General features: G+C 34.0%; 1 protein-coding gene across 6 annotated transcripts in view; it reads right to left on the bottom strand.

The window, feature by feature from the left end:
• LOC140435189 (uncharacterized) overlaps positions 1-17546 on the bottom strand; it is a 1123409-nt gene that overhangs the window by 19431 nt on the left and 1086432 nt on the right. For 5 of the 6 annotated variants that reach the window (XM_072523966.1, XM_072523965.1, XM_072523964.1 and 2 more), the window contains 4 exons: positions 16433-16812; positions 12842-13314; positions 11592-11894; positions 9775-9931 (listed from right to left, as the gene is read on the bottom strand). In XM_072523966.1, the coding sequence (XP_072380067.1) occupies positions 9775-9931; positions 11592-11894; positions 12842-13314; positions 16433-16812 (1313 nt within the window). Of the gene's footprint in view, positions 1-1894; positions 2060-9774; positions 9932-11591; positions 11895-12841; positions 13315-16432; positions 16813-17546 lie in introns of those variants that run through there. The other variant, XM_072523967.1, reaches the window with a different exon arrangement.

The raw sequence follows: 17546 nt of genomic DNA, 5'->3' as shown, positions 1-17546 counted from the left end.
ACATAAATTATCTTATCTTTTATGTTTAGTACAATCTAATATATTGATAACTACACTTTATTTGGTAAGTATCTATTAACATTTAGTGTAGGTTAGGTTAAGTTAGATATAGAAACAACGTTTTGATACTAGTTTTTATTTGAAACGCAAAAATCTCATTTTAGGTAATAATAACTGGTTGGACGGTTTTATCTATAAAACTTTATTGTTACACTTGTGATCTATGCAAAAACCATCTGAACTGCCGATATGGGTAATAATTAGTCTTTTACCTTTACTATAGCGCGCCTTTATTTTCATAGATCGTTAATCTCAAGTAAAAGTTAGCAAGAAGAGGTTATATTTTGAAACTCTCCCGGCAGCAATAATTTTACTGCCATACAATCAACACTGTTTGAAATCTTTTAACTTTAGACTGATTTAGAAAATTTTCACATACTTCTAAAACACCTCGAATATATGACCTACCCAAAATTCCCAAACCCGATATTCATCTACGTCCCATTGTCAGTGCATACAACTGCGCTAAACAACCATTGGCCAAAACTCTACAACCTCTCGCCGAAAATGCTTCACCCTTCGTCAAAAATTCTTTTCATTTTATCGAACTTCTTCAACAAAGCCCTATCTCACCGCCAGACATTCTAGTAAGTTTCGATATCGTTTTACTCTTTAAGAACATTGCTATAGACGAAAGTATAAACATTCTGAAAACTAAATACAGTATCCAGCAAGACCACTTATCCCTCATTAAACATTGTATGTCCAACACTTATTTCATCTTCCAAAATCAATTCTACAGACAAATAAATGGTGCCCAATGGGCTCCCCACTAACTCCAGTGATTGCCAATATCTTTATGGAGGACTTCGAGACCCGAGCACTATCCACATCAATGCTCAAACCCATATGTTGGCTACGATATGTTGATGATACATTCGTCATTTGGCCCCATGGCAGGGATGCTCTGGTGTATTTTCAAACCCATCTGAATGGTATACATCCTAGTATTCAGTTCACGATGAAGGTGGAAACTGATTCATCGCTACCGTTTCTCGACGTTATCATAAAGAAAAACCAATCCAAAGGTTTCCCTCACTCTGTTTATCGAAAACCCATCCATACCAATCGTTACTTGCAGACCAACTTTCATCATCTCCTTCATAAATTAATTCAGTTATTAATACACTTGTCTCCAGATTAATACGCCTTTACGATGATGCAAGTAAACACGCTGAGCTCTCTAGTTTAAAACAAGCCTTCATCCAAAATGGTTACCACGAAAATCACATCAATAGGAGCATCCACAGACATTAAACCTCCCACTCAATCTCAACCCAAAGACTCAGACACTCATCATACTAAAGTTTTTCTTCCTTACATCAAAGGTGTCACTGACAAAATCGACTCTAAAATCATGAGGAATAAAGACAATATTTACCCCCCAACAAAAACTTTCATCTCTTGTCCGATCTATCAAAGACAACATTCCAAATGAACAACACGGAGTTCATGAAATTTCTTGTACAGACTGTCCCCGATCATATATAGGCCAAACAAATCGTAGAATCCAAAATAGGATGTATTACAGGACAGAATAGGACAGATATAGGACAGAAAGCAATTTATTTAATTGTTTAGTTCTTCGACACCAGAGCAGGTGACACCTCTGTGCTCGAACCACTGAGTTTGGGAAGATTTTGGAGACATTAGTTAGTTTTTGGTTTCAATCGGAATCAGCTCGAACTGCTGACGAAGTTAAAGGTACTGAAATAACTGTTATATCGTTCTATTCATTCCGATTCAGACGTAAAAATTTTGACTACTTTGTGCTCTAATGCCATAATATATGGCATTTTATATGGTTTTCTTGTCTCGTTCGTCTTGCTTCACAGGTTGTTGTGTGATTTCGCCTGATTGATGATTACGCTCCCATTTCTTTTACATTGTTTTCCAGTTAGTTATCTGCATTCTGTTGATGATGTCACCATCCCAGTAATAAAGTACATAGTTATCAGGCCATCTTAAGGGACTTACATGAACTAGAAAGCTATGACTCCTAGAAATGAAATTTTTGAAAACATTTTACTTATTGTAAAAAACTTAATGTCTTTGCTATTTATTAATGCTTAATGCTTATTGCAAAAAACCAACAACCATTGTAAAGTGTATACATATAATTCATTTTTAAAACTTTTATTTTCTACTTTCTTATAAATTTTATACTATATTGTTAAACCGTAAAGAAAATGCCTGCTATTACGAAAATGTTAATGCAAACGCTAGAATGTAAAAAAAATCAGTAAACAAACTTAAATCATATTTGAAATATATAATGAACTTTAAAATAAAATGTACTAAGTAAAAGAAGATCTATAATAGATTATAACTAAAACTAAAAGAAGGTAGAGAGATAATGATAGAGAGAAAAGAAAGAAAAATGACCAATTGCAATATCTAATATGTAATGAACGGACGTACTTCAGTAAAATGTTTGGGATTGTAGTGTTTTATTGGTCATTGTTAAAAAATCGGATGCTGAACATGCAGTTAGTAAGCCAAAAAGAAAGTTATTAAATTGCGTAAAACTTTCAATGTATTATTTTATTTAGTAATCGGAACCAAACTAGTAATATAATAATATAAAACAGTAATAATACAGTAGTAATAATAATATACTACAATAATAAGTAGTGAACATTAATAATTATGTATATGCAAGTAAAAGATTGCATTTCATTTCAATTTGAATTCCACCATTGTTCTACACGAGTTTCGAGTTATATCAACTCTTATCAGGAACACTTGCGGAAGTTCCAAGTTGAGATGAAATGCAATCTTTTATTTTCATTTTTAAGTCTTTTCTCTGCGTAAAGAGTGAAAAAGATAGTATTTTCAAAAGTGAACTATAGATGCTGGTCGGAATAAAAAGTTAATCCTAGTATCGTTCAATAGCCTCTGTGTAAGAGGCTTTGAATTTGCGGTTCACCTAATTCGATATCGAAGAGAGGTCGCCCAACTTTTTGTTGCTTCATATATACACATTTTTGTGAGTTTTGTGTGTCTGAAGGTTAGAAATAAATCAAGATACTTCTCCACCGCGGTAATATTTCACGAACTATTTCTATCGACGCAAAGATGACCTTCGAGAATTTACGGAGATCCGTTGTCCAGTCAGAGTTGAGAAAAATCTCAACCATATTACCATCCACAAAAACAAAAATTGCATTAGAAAATCAAGGAGTATACAAGATCCCTTATGATCATCTCTTAATTGCATTATGAGCTTTTCTTGCCTCGTATAATGTTGTTAACATTACATGTGCAGATCGTGATGTCTTAATTTGCGCTAAATTCATAAGTCTTATTTAACAATCCTTTAAAAATAATTTTGAAACAACACTTTTGTGATTCATGGTATACAGCCAACTACAGGAATTTCATTTTCCTTGTGGAAATTTATAAGTATTTCGTCTATTGACGACCGAGAAGACCTTGCTATCTTGTGATTGTACTCATCTGCCGGATCTTGTTATCCAATGACCCTGATCAGTAAAATCTTCTATTTTATGATTTGACGTAGTCATGTTAATTGTACTAGTGGTATTCTAAGTGTCTTTGGTGCAGTTGATGCGTTCTGCATTCTTATGTCTTATGCCGATGACTATTATTTATTGGTTCATCTGTCTTCAAGACCGATTTCTCAGTCTTAGGACAAGAGAGTACCATTCCACTTACCAGCTGGCCAGCTTAAAGCCAGTAAGCCACCAAGTAAGGGGGTATAGTCTATATGAGAAATCAATCACAGAGTGAAATTTTCGCCGTCTGGTTACCCTCACTTATTTTAGCCAACAGGCCAATGCAGTTCCCGGGGCGTGGCGCATGAGGACTAAGGACCAGTTGTTTGGAATCACCTCCCGTCTATGAATCTTTATGTGACCATTTCAAAAATAAAAGATACTATCTCTATCACGTAGCCTATACATCCTACTATTATTAGTATCCAAAAATTAGTGCAATCCAAAAAATTTGAGAAATATTTAACACATCCGAATGGGGCTCTTATTCGCTAATTTTAATTGTACGAGTTTCTGTAGAATTAGTTTCCATGCAGTTGGGAGTCTTTGGACATCGTGTCTTCTATTTTCATTTTTTTTTGATGTTTTTGAAATTCTTTTGTTGCCCTGATTACACGTTTGGTCCTATTTTCAATAGGTTGTTTCATTTAAATGCTAGGGCTGAAGTCTTATTTTTTCTTTCAGCTCATAATGCGATTAAGCATGGATAGACTATCAATAGACATAATGGGGTAAACAAAATAATATGGATGGATTCAAGGCAATGTAAAATTAATAATTGTGACATATATTATCCAGATAATCCCAATGAAAGACACACAAATAGAGTAGGTATAATTTTAAAGCAAGAAATTGCCAGATATGTTAAAAATTTTGTATCAAAATCGGAGAGAATACCTACTTCTCATTCAACTTAATACTTTCACAATACAACTAATATTAGACGAGATAAGGGAATCATATTATCATAATCATATAAAAGTTTATCCAAACTTAATAAACCTTCACAAAAAAGATCTAGACTTTGATTATATATGACGTAAATGCATTGGTAGAGAATGCATAGAGGGATTTAGGCTTAGAGAGAAATGAGCGGTGATACCGATAGACTGAATTTTCAGTCGAAGTATGTGATTACTAATAGTATTTCAAATTCCCACAAAAAAAGATATATAAATGGACATATGTATATAGCATTTACCACTTCTGAGAAAATTTGTTTAAACATTTATATAAACAGTTATATTTTGAAATGAATTATTCGTAGTAACCAAAGATGCAATGAGTAAAAAAGTAAAAAAAAATTTTTGTTTTTCAAACCTCCTTTCAAGCAACCTCCCCAGAGCATGAATGGCCAAAATTGGACATTCACCTAGGGAAACCTTCGATTTCTAACACTTCTTTTAAGTGTGTCATTCGTATTTAAGATATCTAATGAGAGATAAGAAAATAGACTAAATTAAATAAAAAGTTCTTAGATTAATATTTTAAGTACGGAGTAATAAATAAAATATGAACTTTATTAGTGGGCATTGAAAGTTTTAAGCAAAGTATGGTTTTTTTTTTAAATAAATCTTACACTTTGTTGGTCATATCCCGTTTGGTCATTTAGTATGTTATTAAAAAATATGTGCAGATACAATATTAGTTTAAAAGATCATACAATAAACTGAAACCTGTTAATAGCAAAATGTTGGGTATTATTTTATTTATAAAAGATTTAATAAATTGTTAGGAATTAATATATAGATCAGTAAACAGTTTTTAAAAGAGAAGAATACTCCAAAATTATTATATTATTGAATTAGGTACTACAGCAGACAATAACATAAATTAACCTTATTGTAACGATTATAGTATAATTCAGCCTTCTTATCTACTAAAGTTAATATGAATAAACCACAATGTTAATTGAAAATATGTTGTGCGTTAGGCACTACATCATCCGCATACATTAAGCACCAGGGAATGTTATCTCGTAGTTTCCCTCTTATCTGATCTAATACTAATACGAATAAATAAGAACTAGGCATCGAGCCCTGATGCAATTATACTAATCGTAGAGCAGAGTCTATTATCTAATACTAAGGCCCGTGTGGGTCTTAGCATAGTAGAATAAGGTTATATTGTAGTTAATTATGGGGCTAGATCCAAAAATTTCCTAATACAGTGCTAGTCAATATCATTGATTCTATAAGATACATACGAAACAGTAATACTTACTGGTACTTGGACATAGAGATTGTGGATAAAATAATAAAGAACACAGCACAAGTCACGATCAGACGCTCCATAGTCATAATTAATCCTATATTAATAAAATAAACATTGAAATTAAAAAAAAAGATTTTAAAAAGGACAAAACTCTTCGATACCGCCGATGTCGTCCAAAAAATTATATGTCCAACGCCTATGGCCTTGTCCACAGGCTCCCTAACAACCGCCTTGCCAAGTTAATCTGGGTGAAGGCGTTTAGGACGCCCACGAATGCGGTGAATAGATAACATATGGTCAGATTTAAGAACAATGGGGCTCAGGCAAAGTTGTGCAGTCTGTTGTGCAAAAAGCTGTTCAATTTTGTTTAAATGTTTTTTATGAACACAGTGTACTGGCAAATACTGTTGCGTGTGAAGCTACTTCATTAAAAGAACACCATGGGATAGGCTCCTAATTTTAGGGAATCTTCTGTAAATTAAGTTAGCTTAGAAATGCTAATTGGTCAGTTGAGCAGATATAATGTTTAATAATACTGATAAGGCATTTTTAGGAACGAAGAAGAAGTGTAAGATATTTGTATTTTAATAAACTAAGTTATACCAGTTTCAGAACAACCAGATGAGAATAGATATCGAAAAAAAGCATCAAAAAAACAACAGAAGCTACATATTAAGCTGCTAAGGAAGCAATAGGCATAGAAGTCTAAAAAAATCAATCCGATATGGATGATATTTGTTAATGGCTTTAGATTGCTTGATCTATTTAGCCACGTTAGATAATACTGACGTAAGTTTATTTTTAGGCCAACTTCATTGCTAGCTGCATTTAGGTCGCTTATAAGTTTTTGTAGTTCTGCAGGATTATTAGCAATCAGAACGATCTTGTCTGAACATCTTAGCTGAGGTATTCTCCATCAATGGATATTCCTTTGTCCTGCCAGTTCATTTTGCTAAATATGTTTTCAAGAGTTGCAGTGAAGAGCTTTCGCGATATTATTGCGTCTCCTTATCAGATGCCTCTGGTAGCGGGAAATTCTGGAGTGCTTTCATAAATTTTTACCTTAACTTTTGATTATGTGTATATATTAGCTAAAGTAGCTATTTATGGTTTGTCAATGCCTTGATTGGTCAAAGCTTCTATTACTGTCTTGGGATATATATAGAATCAATCGAAAGCCTTCTCAAAATCTATAAACGTTAATGCTAGCGGTATTTCACATACTTTAGCTCTACTAATTAGTTCTCTTCATTGACATTCAATTGACTTTTCATCCAGGGGCCTAACCAACTTAAATTGATTTATAAATAAAGAATTAGACAAGTACATTTTTCACGCTAACGTGGGCAATACAAAACAGGCAACGGTAAGGGTGGTAATATTACTTAATATATGGATTACATACAAGGGTACAAATGAGGAACAAATGCTAAACACATTCAAGCCGACTCATTCAATACTAATTAAATTTTCCTCTTAGTCCTTTTTAAGAATTACGGGTTCATTTGTTTTATTTTATAGTTTCCTCGAGACAAGTATAAGAGAGAAGCTTGATCTTGTGGGATTTTTAGAAGGTATTTGTTCTTGCGCCAGAGTTTTCATCAAATACTTAATTGCATCATCATTATGTTTGCATCCAAACAGCCAATGGTTAATATCATTAGCATAACCATTGCAATCGCAATGTTCTAATTCCGGTAGTTTTTGTTCTATGAAGGTATGCCTTGACAGTGGCATGATTAAAGATACATCAATAAACATGGAATATATTTTTTTATAAAACACAACGATTCCTTAGGCACCCGAGAGGCTCTATTCGCTGTCCAAGTGCTTATGCAAAGATGCAGGGATGTTAACTGTGATGTGTATACTTGTTTTATCGACTACAAAAAAGCATTTGATAGAGTAAAGCATGATAAACTTATAAACATCTTGAAAGAAGTGGGGTTAGATGATAGGGACTTAAGAATCATCTATAATTTATATTACAACCAAACAGCCAATATTAAAGTGGATGACCAATTGACAGAGGCAGTCTCCATAGATAGAGGAGTGAGGCAAGGATGCATTCTGTCCCCGGTGTTATTTAATATATACTCTGAATATATCTTCGAGCAAGCGCTAGGTGAACTACAAGAAGGCGTATTAGTCAACTTAATATGTCTAAACAACATTAGATATGCCGACGACGCAGTAGTTTTCGCAGATAGTCTGGACCGTTTGCAAAGAATAATGTCGCGTATATCAGATATAAGTAGAGAACACGGACTTGATCTTAATACGAAGAAAACAAAGTACATGGTAGTCAGTAAGCGCGAAATATTAAATAGACAGCTTTTGGTTAACTAACATCCAATTGACAGAGTGGACAGCTACACATACCTTGGTACCAACATTAACATCCAATGGGATCACTCCAGTGAAATAAAACAACGCATAGGAAAAGCGAGATCGGCGTTCATAATGATGAAGTCTCTTTTCAGAAGTCACGTTTTACCACTTGCTACCAAAATCTCTCTTACTAGATGCTATGTATTTTCTACGTTATTATACGGAGTAGAGGCCTGGACACTTTCCGAAGCTTCTTTAAGAAAACTCGAGGCATTCGAGATGTGGTGTTACAGACGTATTTTAAGAATTTCATGGGTGGATCGTGTGACTAATGTTGAGGTCCTACGTAGAATAGGCAAGGAATGCGAGATTATTAACACCATCAAAGAGCGCAAAATAGAATATCTTGGCCATATTATGAGCAATGAACAGAGATACGGCTTGTTGCAACTCATTCTTCAGGGCAAAGTATTTGGAAAGAGAGGACCAGGGAGAAGAAGAATATCTTGGCTTCAAAACCTGAGAAAACGGTTTAATACATCGACAACCGGACTATTCAGAATAGTAGCAAGCAAAGTTAGGATAGCCATGTTGATCGCCAACATCCGGAACGGATAGGCATCGTAAGAAGAAGAAGAAGATAAAACACAGTATGGTAAAACAGAATGAATTTTGGTATAGAGACTGTTGCTTCCATTGCGGAAAGTGTACCACTTAATATCCCAATTTTGTTTTGGACTTCTCTTGTGTGAAGCTGTTAGATCGCTTCTATCTAGCTAAGTTATTTCTGATTATTTTAAGATCGCCTTTTCAGCAAAAAATCTGCTTTGATGTTACCGGAAATACCAAAGTGTCCCTTTATCTAGACGAAAGTTAGAGAAGTATGTTCTTCAGGCAGTTTTATATTCTTTTAAAGTCACATATTCTTTGTAGCAGTTCAGATTGGTTGTAAGATTAGCATTTGAGAATAAATTTTCCAGCTAAAAATAGTCTTCTTAAATATAAAAGAGGTTCCATAGATTCTCTGTAGGTAAGATTTTAGCGAACCTAGAACCAATCACAGAGCCTTGTACTGAATGTGGTCTAGTTTTTTAAGACAAAGGTTTGTGACAAATCCATATAGAAAGCTTCTACAGTGGAGAATGGATCTGGTATATGCACGATAGAACATTAAATTAATCTTAGGGTCAGCACCCCATTAATAGCGATTAACTGCTTTAAGAATATTTAAACTTTTCTCACATTTTATTAAACAATTATTAATATGTTTATCCCATGATATGGATAATATTTGTCTACTTTTACAATGATTTTAGTTTACTTGTTGGGATCAAGTAAAGTTTATAGAAATAAAAAAACTTGCTTTAAACAACAAAGGAACTTAAGTGAACAAATATGACGATAAAAGACATGCAATGGTTGTAAAATTTTAGGAGCAGCTAGTCATGAATAAAACACCTAAGTAATGCCAAAATACAAAGAAAAATAACGATAGCTTTAACGATATAACGTTAACTTTAACTGGTAAATATAGTACTGAAATGCAAAATGGAGTAAATGATTCAAGTAAGAGTTTAATTAACTGTTTTCTGATCTATACAAGAGAAAAACCGATATTAAAAAAAAACTCATTTTGTTTAAAACACTATACCTTTTTTCTGCCGATGATATTTGTGTATTCTATGGAGATGTCCATAATCCGGCGGGTCTTCCGTCGAATCACTAGCCACACTTCCCCCACACGAAGACGTCGGAGAAGAATCACTCGATACTGACGCCATCATTACGTCTAACAAATTGGCCCTTGCCTACAAATGCACAAAAATATGAAAAGTCTTTCAATTATACGTTCATGAGTGACAGCATTAATAATAATGATGGATTATCAACATGTATATATAAATAAATTGGGTAAATACAAGGAGACATAGTGTCGAAAATAAATTGTATTTATCATATTACTATATTTAATTTGGAAAGTTAAGATTGTCGTATTTACTGGCAGCTGATGCTGACTAAATAATATATTAGATATACAGCGAAGAACTTAATTGATTTATTTAACTCTGCTAATGGTGTTTTGCTATGGAGACCTGTTGAATATTTTCTTATTCTTCTTTTGACGACAAATATCACTGTTGCAGTCTTACTAAACCAGAACAATCAGGACGATCAATTTTGTGACCACAGTCGAAAAGGATTCAACTGGAAAAAGCAGCTAGACTCATTAACAATGTATTTTGCTGATAAAATTAAGAAAAATATATGCAGCGAAATGAGATGCAATAAGAAGATTGAGCTACGAATGAAACATTTCTCTTTAGTTCCATAAAGTAAAGCTTTTAGTCCCCGTTTGAAGTGATTTATGGTTGTACTTTAATGTCTAAAGCAAAAAAAAATTAACATTTTGATACAAAATGTGTATTTTTTCTCTATTTAATTTTTACCCCTCTTCTTTTTCGTTAGGTCTATGACCTGTATTTACTGGGAAATAGTTAGTCTTATTTGTGATTCCAAAGACCAGCTGGCTCCCCTCTCTTTGGAGCCCTTCATAGGAGCCTTTCTCCGTTTGGTTGCGCATCCCTTAAAATTGTTGTCACCCTATCTTCTGCCATTCTCGTTACATGTTGATTCCAATTTCTTCTTTTCCTCTTTCCCATCTCACTACTGCTTGGACATCACCGTTTGTCTATTATCTTCGTTTCTTACTCGATTCTGTCTAGTTTTCTTATTATAGATCGTAATGTGTTCATTACGATATTCATTCAAATAAGAATAGAAAAGGCTAGAGCAAATTTCAACAAAATGAGAAGAGTGCTATGTACCAGGGATTTAAAACTGGAACTAAGAGTTAGGTTGGCGAGGTGCTATGTTTTTTCGACTTTATTTTATGGAATGGAATCTTGGACCATAAATGCGACATCAATGAAAAACCTGGAATCATTTGAGCTGTGGGTGTATAGAAGAATTCTGAAAATATCATGGACAGAACACGTCACAAACAAAGAGGTTCTGGGAAGGATGAACAAAGAAACGGAAATTTTAAATTCAATAAAAACAAGAAAATTAGAATATCTCGGACATATTACACGTGGAGAGAAATACACCTTGCTCCAACTGATTATGCAGGGAAAGATCCAAGGAAAGAGAAGCATAGGGAGGCGTAGAATGTCATGGCTGCGCAACCTGAGAGAGTGGTACGGATGTACATCAAATGAACTTTTCAGAGCAGCCGTCTCAAAAGTCCGAATAGCTATGATGATTGCCGACCTCCGCCGCGGAGATGGCACTTGAAGAAGAAGAATGTGTTCATCTCAGGGCCTGTTTCTATCGCGTAAGTATTGGTCAAGCGCAGATTTTATAACATATATATATATATATATATATATATATATATATATATATATATATATATATATATATATATATATATATATAATAATAAAATATAATGTCGAGATACTTTACCTTAGGATCAGCCAAGTCAATATCCTTTTCAACATGCACCCATCCCGTAGGTCTACACGCTTGATCCAGTTTACTATTCGTTCCTTCGCTGTTTTCCTGGCTAACACTGATTTCATCTCCGCTCTTGATCATCCTGTTCAGTTCGTCGATGACATCCTTAGAGGTCGCTCGTTCGTGAAAACTAACTGCTCTATGAGGTGGTCCTTCGATTATGTTGCTCAGAACGCCAGATGTGCTTTGAGGTAGTTTCTCCGACGTTACTATGTGCTGCGGCGAATTGTTTTGCTGCACGTGTACTATTTTCTACAAAAATTGGAATATTACTTGAATAAAAAGAAAGTTGGAAAGCTATTGTAAAGCCAAAAAGTAAAACAAGTATTTATAATTGAAAATGGTGTACTATTTTTTTAAAGATTTTGAAGGAGATAAAAGTGAACCACCGATGAAAAAAGACGGTACTGTCGAACAAAGAGGAAGAGGAACTTAGCGACGGTAGGCGACGAAAAGAGGGCTAAGTCGCTGAAGGCCACTGGTCGTTTTGTCGTGTGATTGAGGATTTGAAGCGAACGAATAGAACGGGAGCAGAAGGAGAAGGATATATGGGAATCAAACGACATAGGTGGGCATCAAGTCAGGCGATGAAATGTCCAAAGAGTACCTCCCGTCTCGATGCTCGAAGAGAGTTAGTTAGTCATGGACGTCTCTGGGCGTGGAATGGCAGCGAGATCCGTATAAGGTTAAACTGGTAGGTCAGATGCGGATTATGCTAGGAACTTAACTACCAGAATTTTATTAATATTAGCTCAATTTGTTTATTATAAAACTGTATCGTTGGTGGCTTTGTAGGTGATTGCCGTACTATTCCCTTGCACATACTGGTGGATGAGAGGGAGATATTGTATGGGAGTAGAAATCAAGCTAATGCTGAGACTGTTAGGAGTGAGGAAAGAGACACATCAATCAGAATGTGACAGGAGCAATTGGATGCAACAGATAGTTTAATCCAGTGGTCTTTCACTCATTCCAAATCTGAGAGAATGGGTGAAGTGCTAGCATAGGCTGTGAGGGGGGAAGGTTTGGACACCTTTCTAAAATCTTGAAAAACAGAGAAAACAATATGTCGCTTCTTCGGTTTTAGGCCAAATCAACTTATTTTCATCCCTAAAAATCGCGGTATAAATTATGACCAATCTTTTTGTGACACCCTGTATATATAAAAAAAGACAGCTTGTAAAATAAATTATGCTCACCTTTTGTTTTGGTTTGTTGCTCTTATGTGGTATTTTGCTCTTTGGTATCTTCGTTTCTTTAACATTTTCCTTATTATTGTTATTAACGGCTATCACCCTCGCCGGACTAACTGGAATCCTCGACGCTGTTTTCCTTCTCGGTATCTTCGAAACTACTGTATCGGGCGTACTAACACTAGAAGTCAAAGATTCACTAGTACAATTATTCATAGAAATATCACTAATAGTCGTATCACTAGATTTTGTTAAGTCGCTAATTACACTATCACCTTTTTCTTTGTCCTTATCACTTTCCTGTAACACGCAACTCTGGTAATCGGTTGAAGTTATTTCAACGCTGACGCTGCTGCATATATCCACGGGATGTTCGCTGATGTTAGAACAGTTTTCGCTTTCTTGGTCAATGGGTGTTACTAAACAGATCTCGCTTGCGTGCTTTATATTTTCTTCGATGAGTTCCTTATTTTCTTTTACTGAAATAAGGCAAATCATAAATAATGACATATAATAATTGAGATAACTGATTTGTCATCTTTAAAATAACTAAATGACAGATTATTATTAGATACTAAGTTGATAAAGCACTTTTTTTGCTAGTCATAAATTACCAAAATTCACAAATATTCAAAGCAAAACTATTAGCAATTTGTATATTAATGTAAATATAAACAAATCTGGCTGATGACTACCTCCGAACTAATCGCCGACGTAAAAACAAATAAACAAAGTGTGATAAAACGATCATTTTTACTACAAAAAGAGCGAACAAAATTGATGCGGTTTTTGGGTATTGATATAAGAAAAAAATATCACAAGAAAAATAATTTTAAACGTTTAATAAATGAGAACACGGTATATGAAATAGTAACATGTGATTTGTAATTGTATAATATAGATTTCTTTGTATTATTTCTCATGGTAAAAAAAATCCGGACACTTGAATTTTGTATGTTCTTTTTTAAATTTTGTAGGTGTTAAGTAGTTTAAACGGGGAGGAATTAAACATTTAAAATAGAAATCTTTTATTTAAAACGCTACAAAAGGAATAATCGGAAAAATAAGTAACCCAAAAGAAAGTACTAAGTAACACAAAAAAATTAACATTGTTCTAAAAATTAAACAAAAGAAAAAATAAAATTATAATTGCCCACAATTGGCTGTTATTGAGGTTTAGTATCCAGTATTGTCTCCCCTACACATACGGAGAATTTTAATACAACTACGCATGCGTGCAATAAGTTTCTGAATCTGTTATTGCGGTATATGTTCCCATTCTTCATTCAATGCCATTTTCAGCTCTTGAATCGTTTCTGGCAATGGTTGCCTATTTTTAATATTTTCTCTAAAATGTTCAATAAATATTCTATTGGTTCATGCCAGGACTATACGCGGGCCAATCCAAAATGGAAAATCCGACAGTATTTAGGTAGTACATGACAATTCGCGCATTATGTGGATGCGCATTATCCTACCTAAATGAGAAATTATCTCCAACGAAACGGGAGTAGAGGACAACATTGTCCTCCAAACACTGTCGTATGTATCTGTCTGCTGTTAGAGTTCCATGTTCGCTGAAAATTATTTGGGTGTGTTCGTTGAAAGAAATACCCACACCCATACCATAACACCTCCGTCACCAAACGGCGTTCTGGGTAAAATACAGCAAGCTGCAAATCGTTCTCCGGTTCTCCTCCATATTCGCGTCCGTCTGGAGATCGTAAGCAAAAATGGGACTAGTCAGAAAACATTAAAACACTCAATTGCTGCGCAGTCCAGTCCCTGTGATCATTATTAAACCTCATGCTGTTAGCTCGATGAGCTGTTGTTAATTTAGGGCATGCTACTGGTTTCTCAGAATGTAAATCTGGTTTCATGCAGGTCTCTACTTACAGTTCCTGCAGAAATATGAGTTCCTCGAGCTTCTAACAAACGACTACCGAGAACATTTAACGTTAAAGAGCGGTTCAGTTCGTCACGCTGTTCTCTGCATCTTTATCTTCCTGATCCTGGTCTTCCAGAGTATTCTCCAATCTGACGATACTTCGTAAAAGCATCATGGACGGTCCAATTAGCAATATTCAAATGATTTTGTAAAATAAAGTATACTGCAACCACTTCATGTAATCCCACAACTTTTGTAAAATAACGTATACTGCAACCACTTCATGTAATGCCACAACTTTTGTATTATTTTCGGAAGTCATACTAACACAATTTGAAAACACTAATGAACAGTGATCTATATTTATCATAATGCACGAAAAACTTATCGATAAATTCAATAATAAATGAAAAAAAAAATGTAAAATCCGCTATTTAGTGACACTACCCGTGACCACGCCATCTTGTGGCGCCGGTTCCGTAACATTCACCGTAGCATTTTACTATAGAGAAAAAAGTAATACAACGTCATTATAGAAGCTTCGCTTCAAAAATCTGTTTACTGATAAATAAGATAAAGTATTATTTTTTGCCAAAGGTCAAAATTTTGTTTCTATAGTGACGCGATCATTTGAAAACATTAAAAGAACCGATTTTCTTGTTATAAATGAACGTTTTTTATTACTAATGTTTACTTCCTCCTCATTAAAACTACTTAACACCTTAACACCAGAATTAAAAAAAAAAAACATACAAAATGCAAGTGTCCGGATTTTTTTGAGATGGAGTGTGTATATTGTTTTTGGAACTAATTTTTTTCCTAAAAATTAAAGTCGAATATGATTAGGCGAATGCAATAGTAGTTTTCGCAATCAAATCCAATATTAAAACCAAACACACAACTTCAAAATTAGAGGTGGAACATTTCCGAATCTTCTTTATTTTAATATATATTATACACTTCAATAAAAAACCTTCCTTTTCCTTAAAAAAAACTATAGACCGATCTATGGGCTTTCATAATATGACAAATATTTTTGTTTTTTTCTTTTTCAATACCTTGAATATGCTTTTTCATCATGTAACAGGCCCAAGAGCAGCAGCCCTGTTGAAACAGCTGCAATTCAATAGTTTCACGTACTGAATAGTATTTAATAAAAATAAAATGTTGTAGGTATATCACGAGATTGTTTATAAAGAAATAAAGGCTTTGGAAAATTTATAAAATAATATGTTATGTCTTTAAATGATTTATAGCGTGTATCAGTCTTAAATACCTTATAACGACAGAGCTTCATTGTCTTTTCGTACAGATATCATAATTATAATCGATTAAAACACTTTATTTGCAAATTGAGGTACTTTTTCTTTATTTTCGTATTTATTTTTTTCAATAACTATACTTTCTTTAGTACCTATTATTTTTTTATCCTAATTATGTATTCACAAGTACTTTAAGATGCTTGTTTATAAAAAACAGTACAAAAACGACTGATCCTAACGCATGCCACAAAAACATGTGATGAAAAGGCCCATTAAATTTTGAATACTATTAGGTATTTTTACAAATTTTGTAAGACTGGAATGGAACAATTTCACTAAATGGGATATTTCAATACAACAAGCAGAAAAAGCTTCTTTCAGATAGCAAATCAAATCATCTATAGTATTATAAGTTACAAAAAATCAAAAATGATCAAATTTACTTACTTAATCCACTGGACTTACTGCTCTCCTCTTTTTCTTTTTCCTTCAAACAATACTCCTCGCACAACTGCTTCAAGGTGACATAGTTTTCGTTATCACTGGATTTTGATTCGCTATTGGGTATGCTGTAATCGCTGTCGCTGTTTTTAATGTCGTCTATATGTTGTGGTGGTGCTTCGATATTAAATTCTTTGGTCAACTCGTTTACCGAGCAAGGTCTCGTCGTAGGCTCTCTGGAATGGACGTATTTCTGTTGCTCAGCTATGAATGTCAGGACATTGTGCAATGTAGCTTCTCGGTTATCGCCGTTTTCACTTAAGGCTCCTCCTAAGCTTCTGGACGAAGTCGACGCCAGACTTTTAGTGCTCTCGAATTTCACTAACCTAAAATAAATTATCAATACAACTAATAGAAGAGGTACTGGTTACATTTGATGCAGTAACAGCAATAATTTATTAAAAAGTAATTGTTCGAGCCTTAGACTAACTTGACCTGAGAAATAAAGCATTATCTAAGTAGAGAGTGAACACTTTTAGTAAACTAATAAGAATGTCAATTTAGAGTTGACCTTCTTTGTTGTTATAATAATATGGTGGCGACATTTCTGATATTGCCAAACAAATAGACTTTCTGTATACTTTACTAGTGCTCCGTATAGTTGCTTGCAGCTAAGTTTCAGACTACCATGGCTATAAAGCAGGAATTGATCAAAAAGAGTGGCGAACCATCAAAAAGATGACCATGATCTAAAACTCGTCGCCAAGCGGGCAAATTCGGCATTAAAATACTTGAAATAAAAATCTGTACAACTTTTCTAAATAAATGTTTTATTCAATACCAAAACGTGATATTAGGAAAAGATAGGTAAACATGAGAATTTAGTTGTTATTATAATTGAGTATATATTTACTAATGCGCGACCTTGTATAAACAATACAAGTAGTATATTTAAAGTGAAAAGGTAGATAGTTAGAAATCAATTAGTTAGTATCGCTGATACAGTTTATAATGTAGTAGCAACACGACTTGGGTCAACTTTATAAGAGTTAAGTTATACAATAAATTACTCGTCTTTCTTTTGGAAAAGTGAATATGGAAAATCAGTTAGGCTAATGCA

Source organism: Diabrotica undecimpunctata, chromosome 2, assembly GCF_040954645.1.
Source record: "Diabrotica undecimpunctata isolate CICGRU chromosome 2, icDiaUnde3, whole genome shotgun sequence".
Lineage (NCBI taxonomy): Eukaryota > Metazoa > Arthropoda > Insecta > Coleoptera > Chrysomelidae > Diabrotica > Diabrotica undecimpunctata.
Note: the sequence above shows the minus strand (reverse complement) of the source record. Positions and strands in the feature narration are given on the sequence as shown.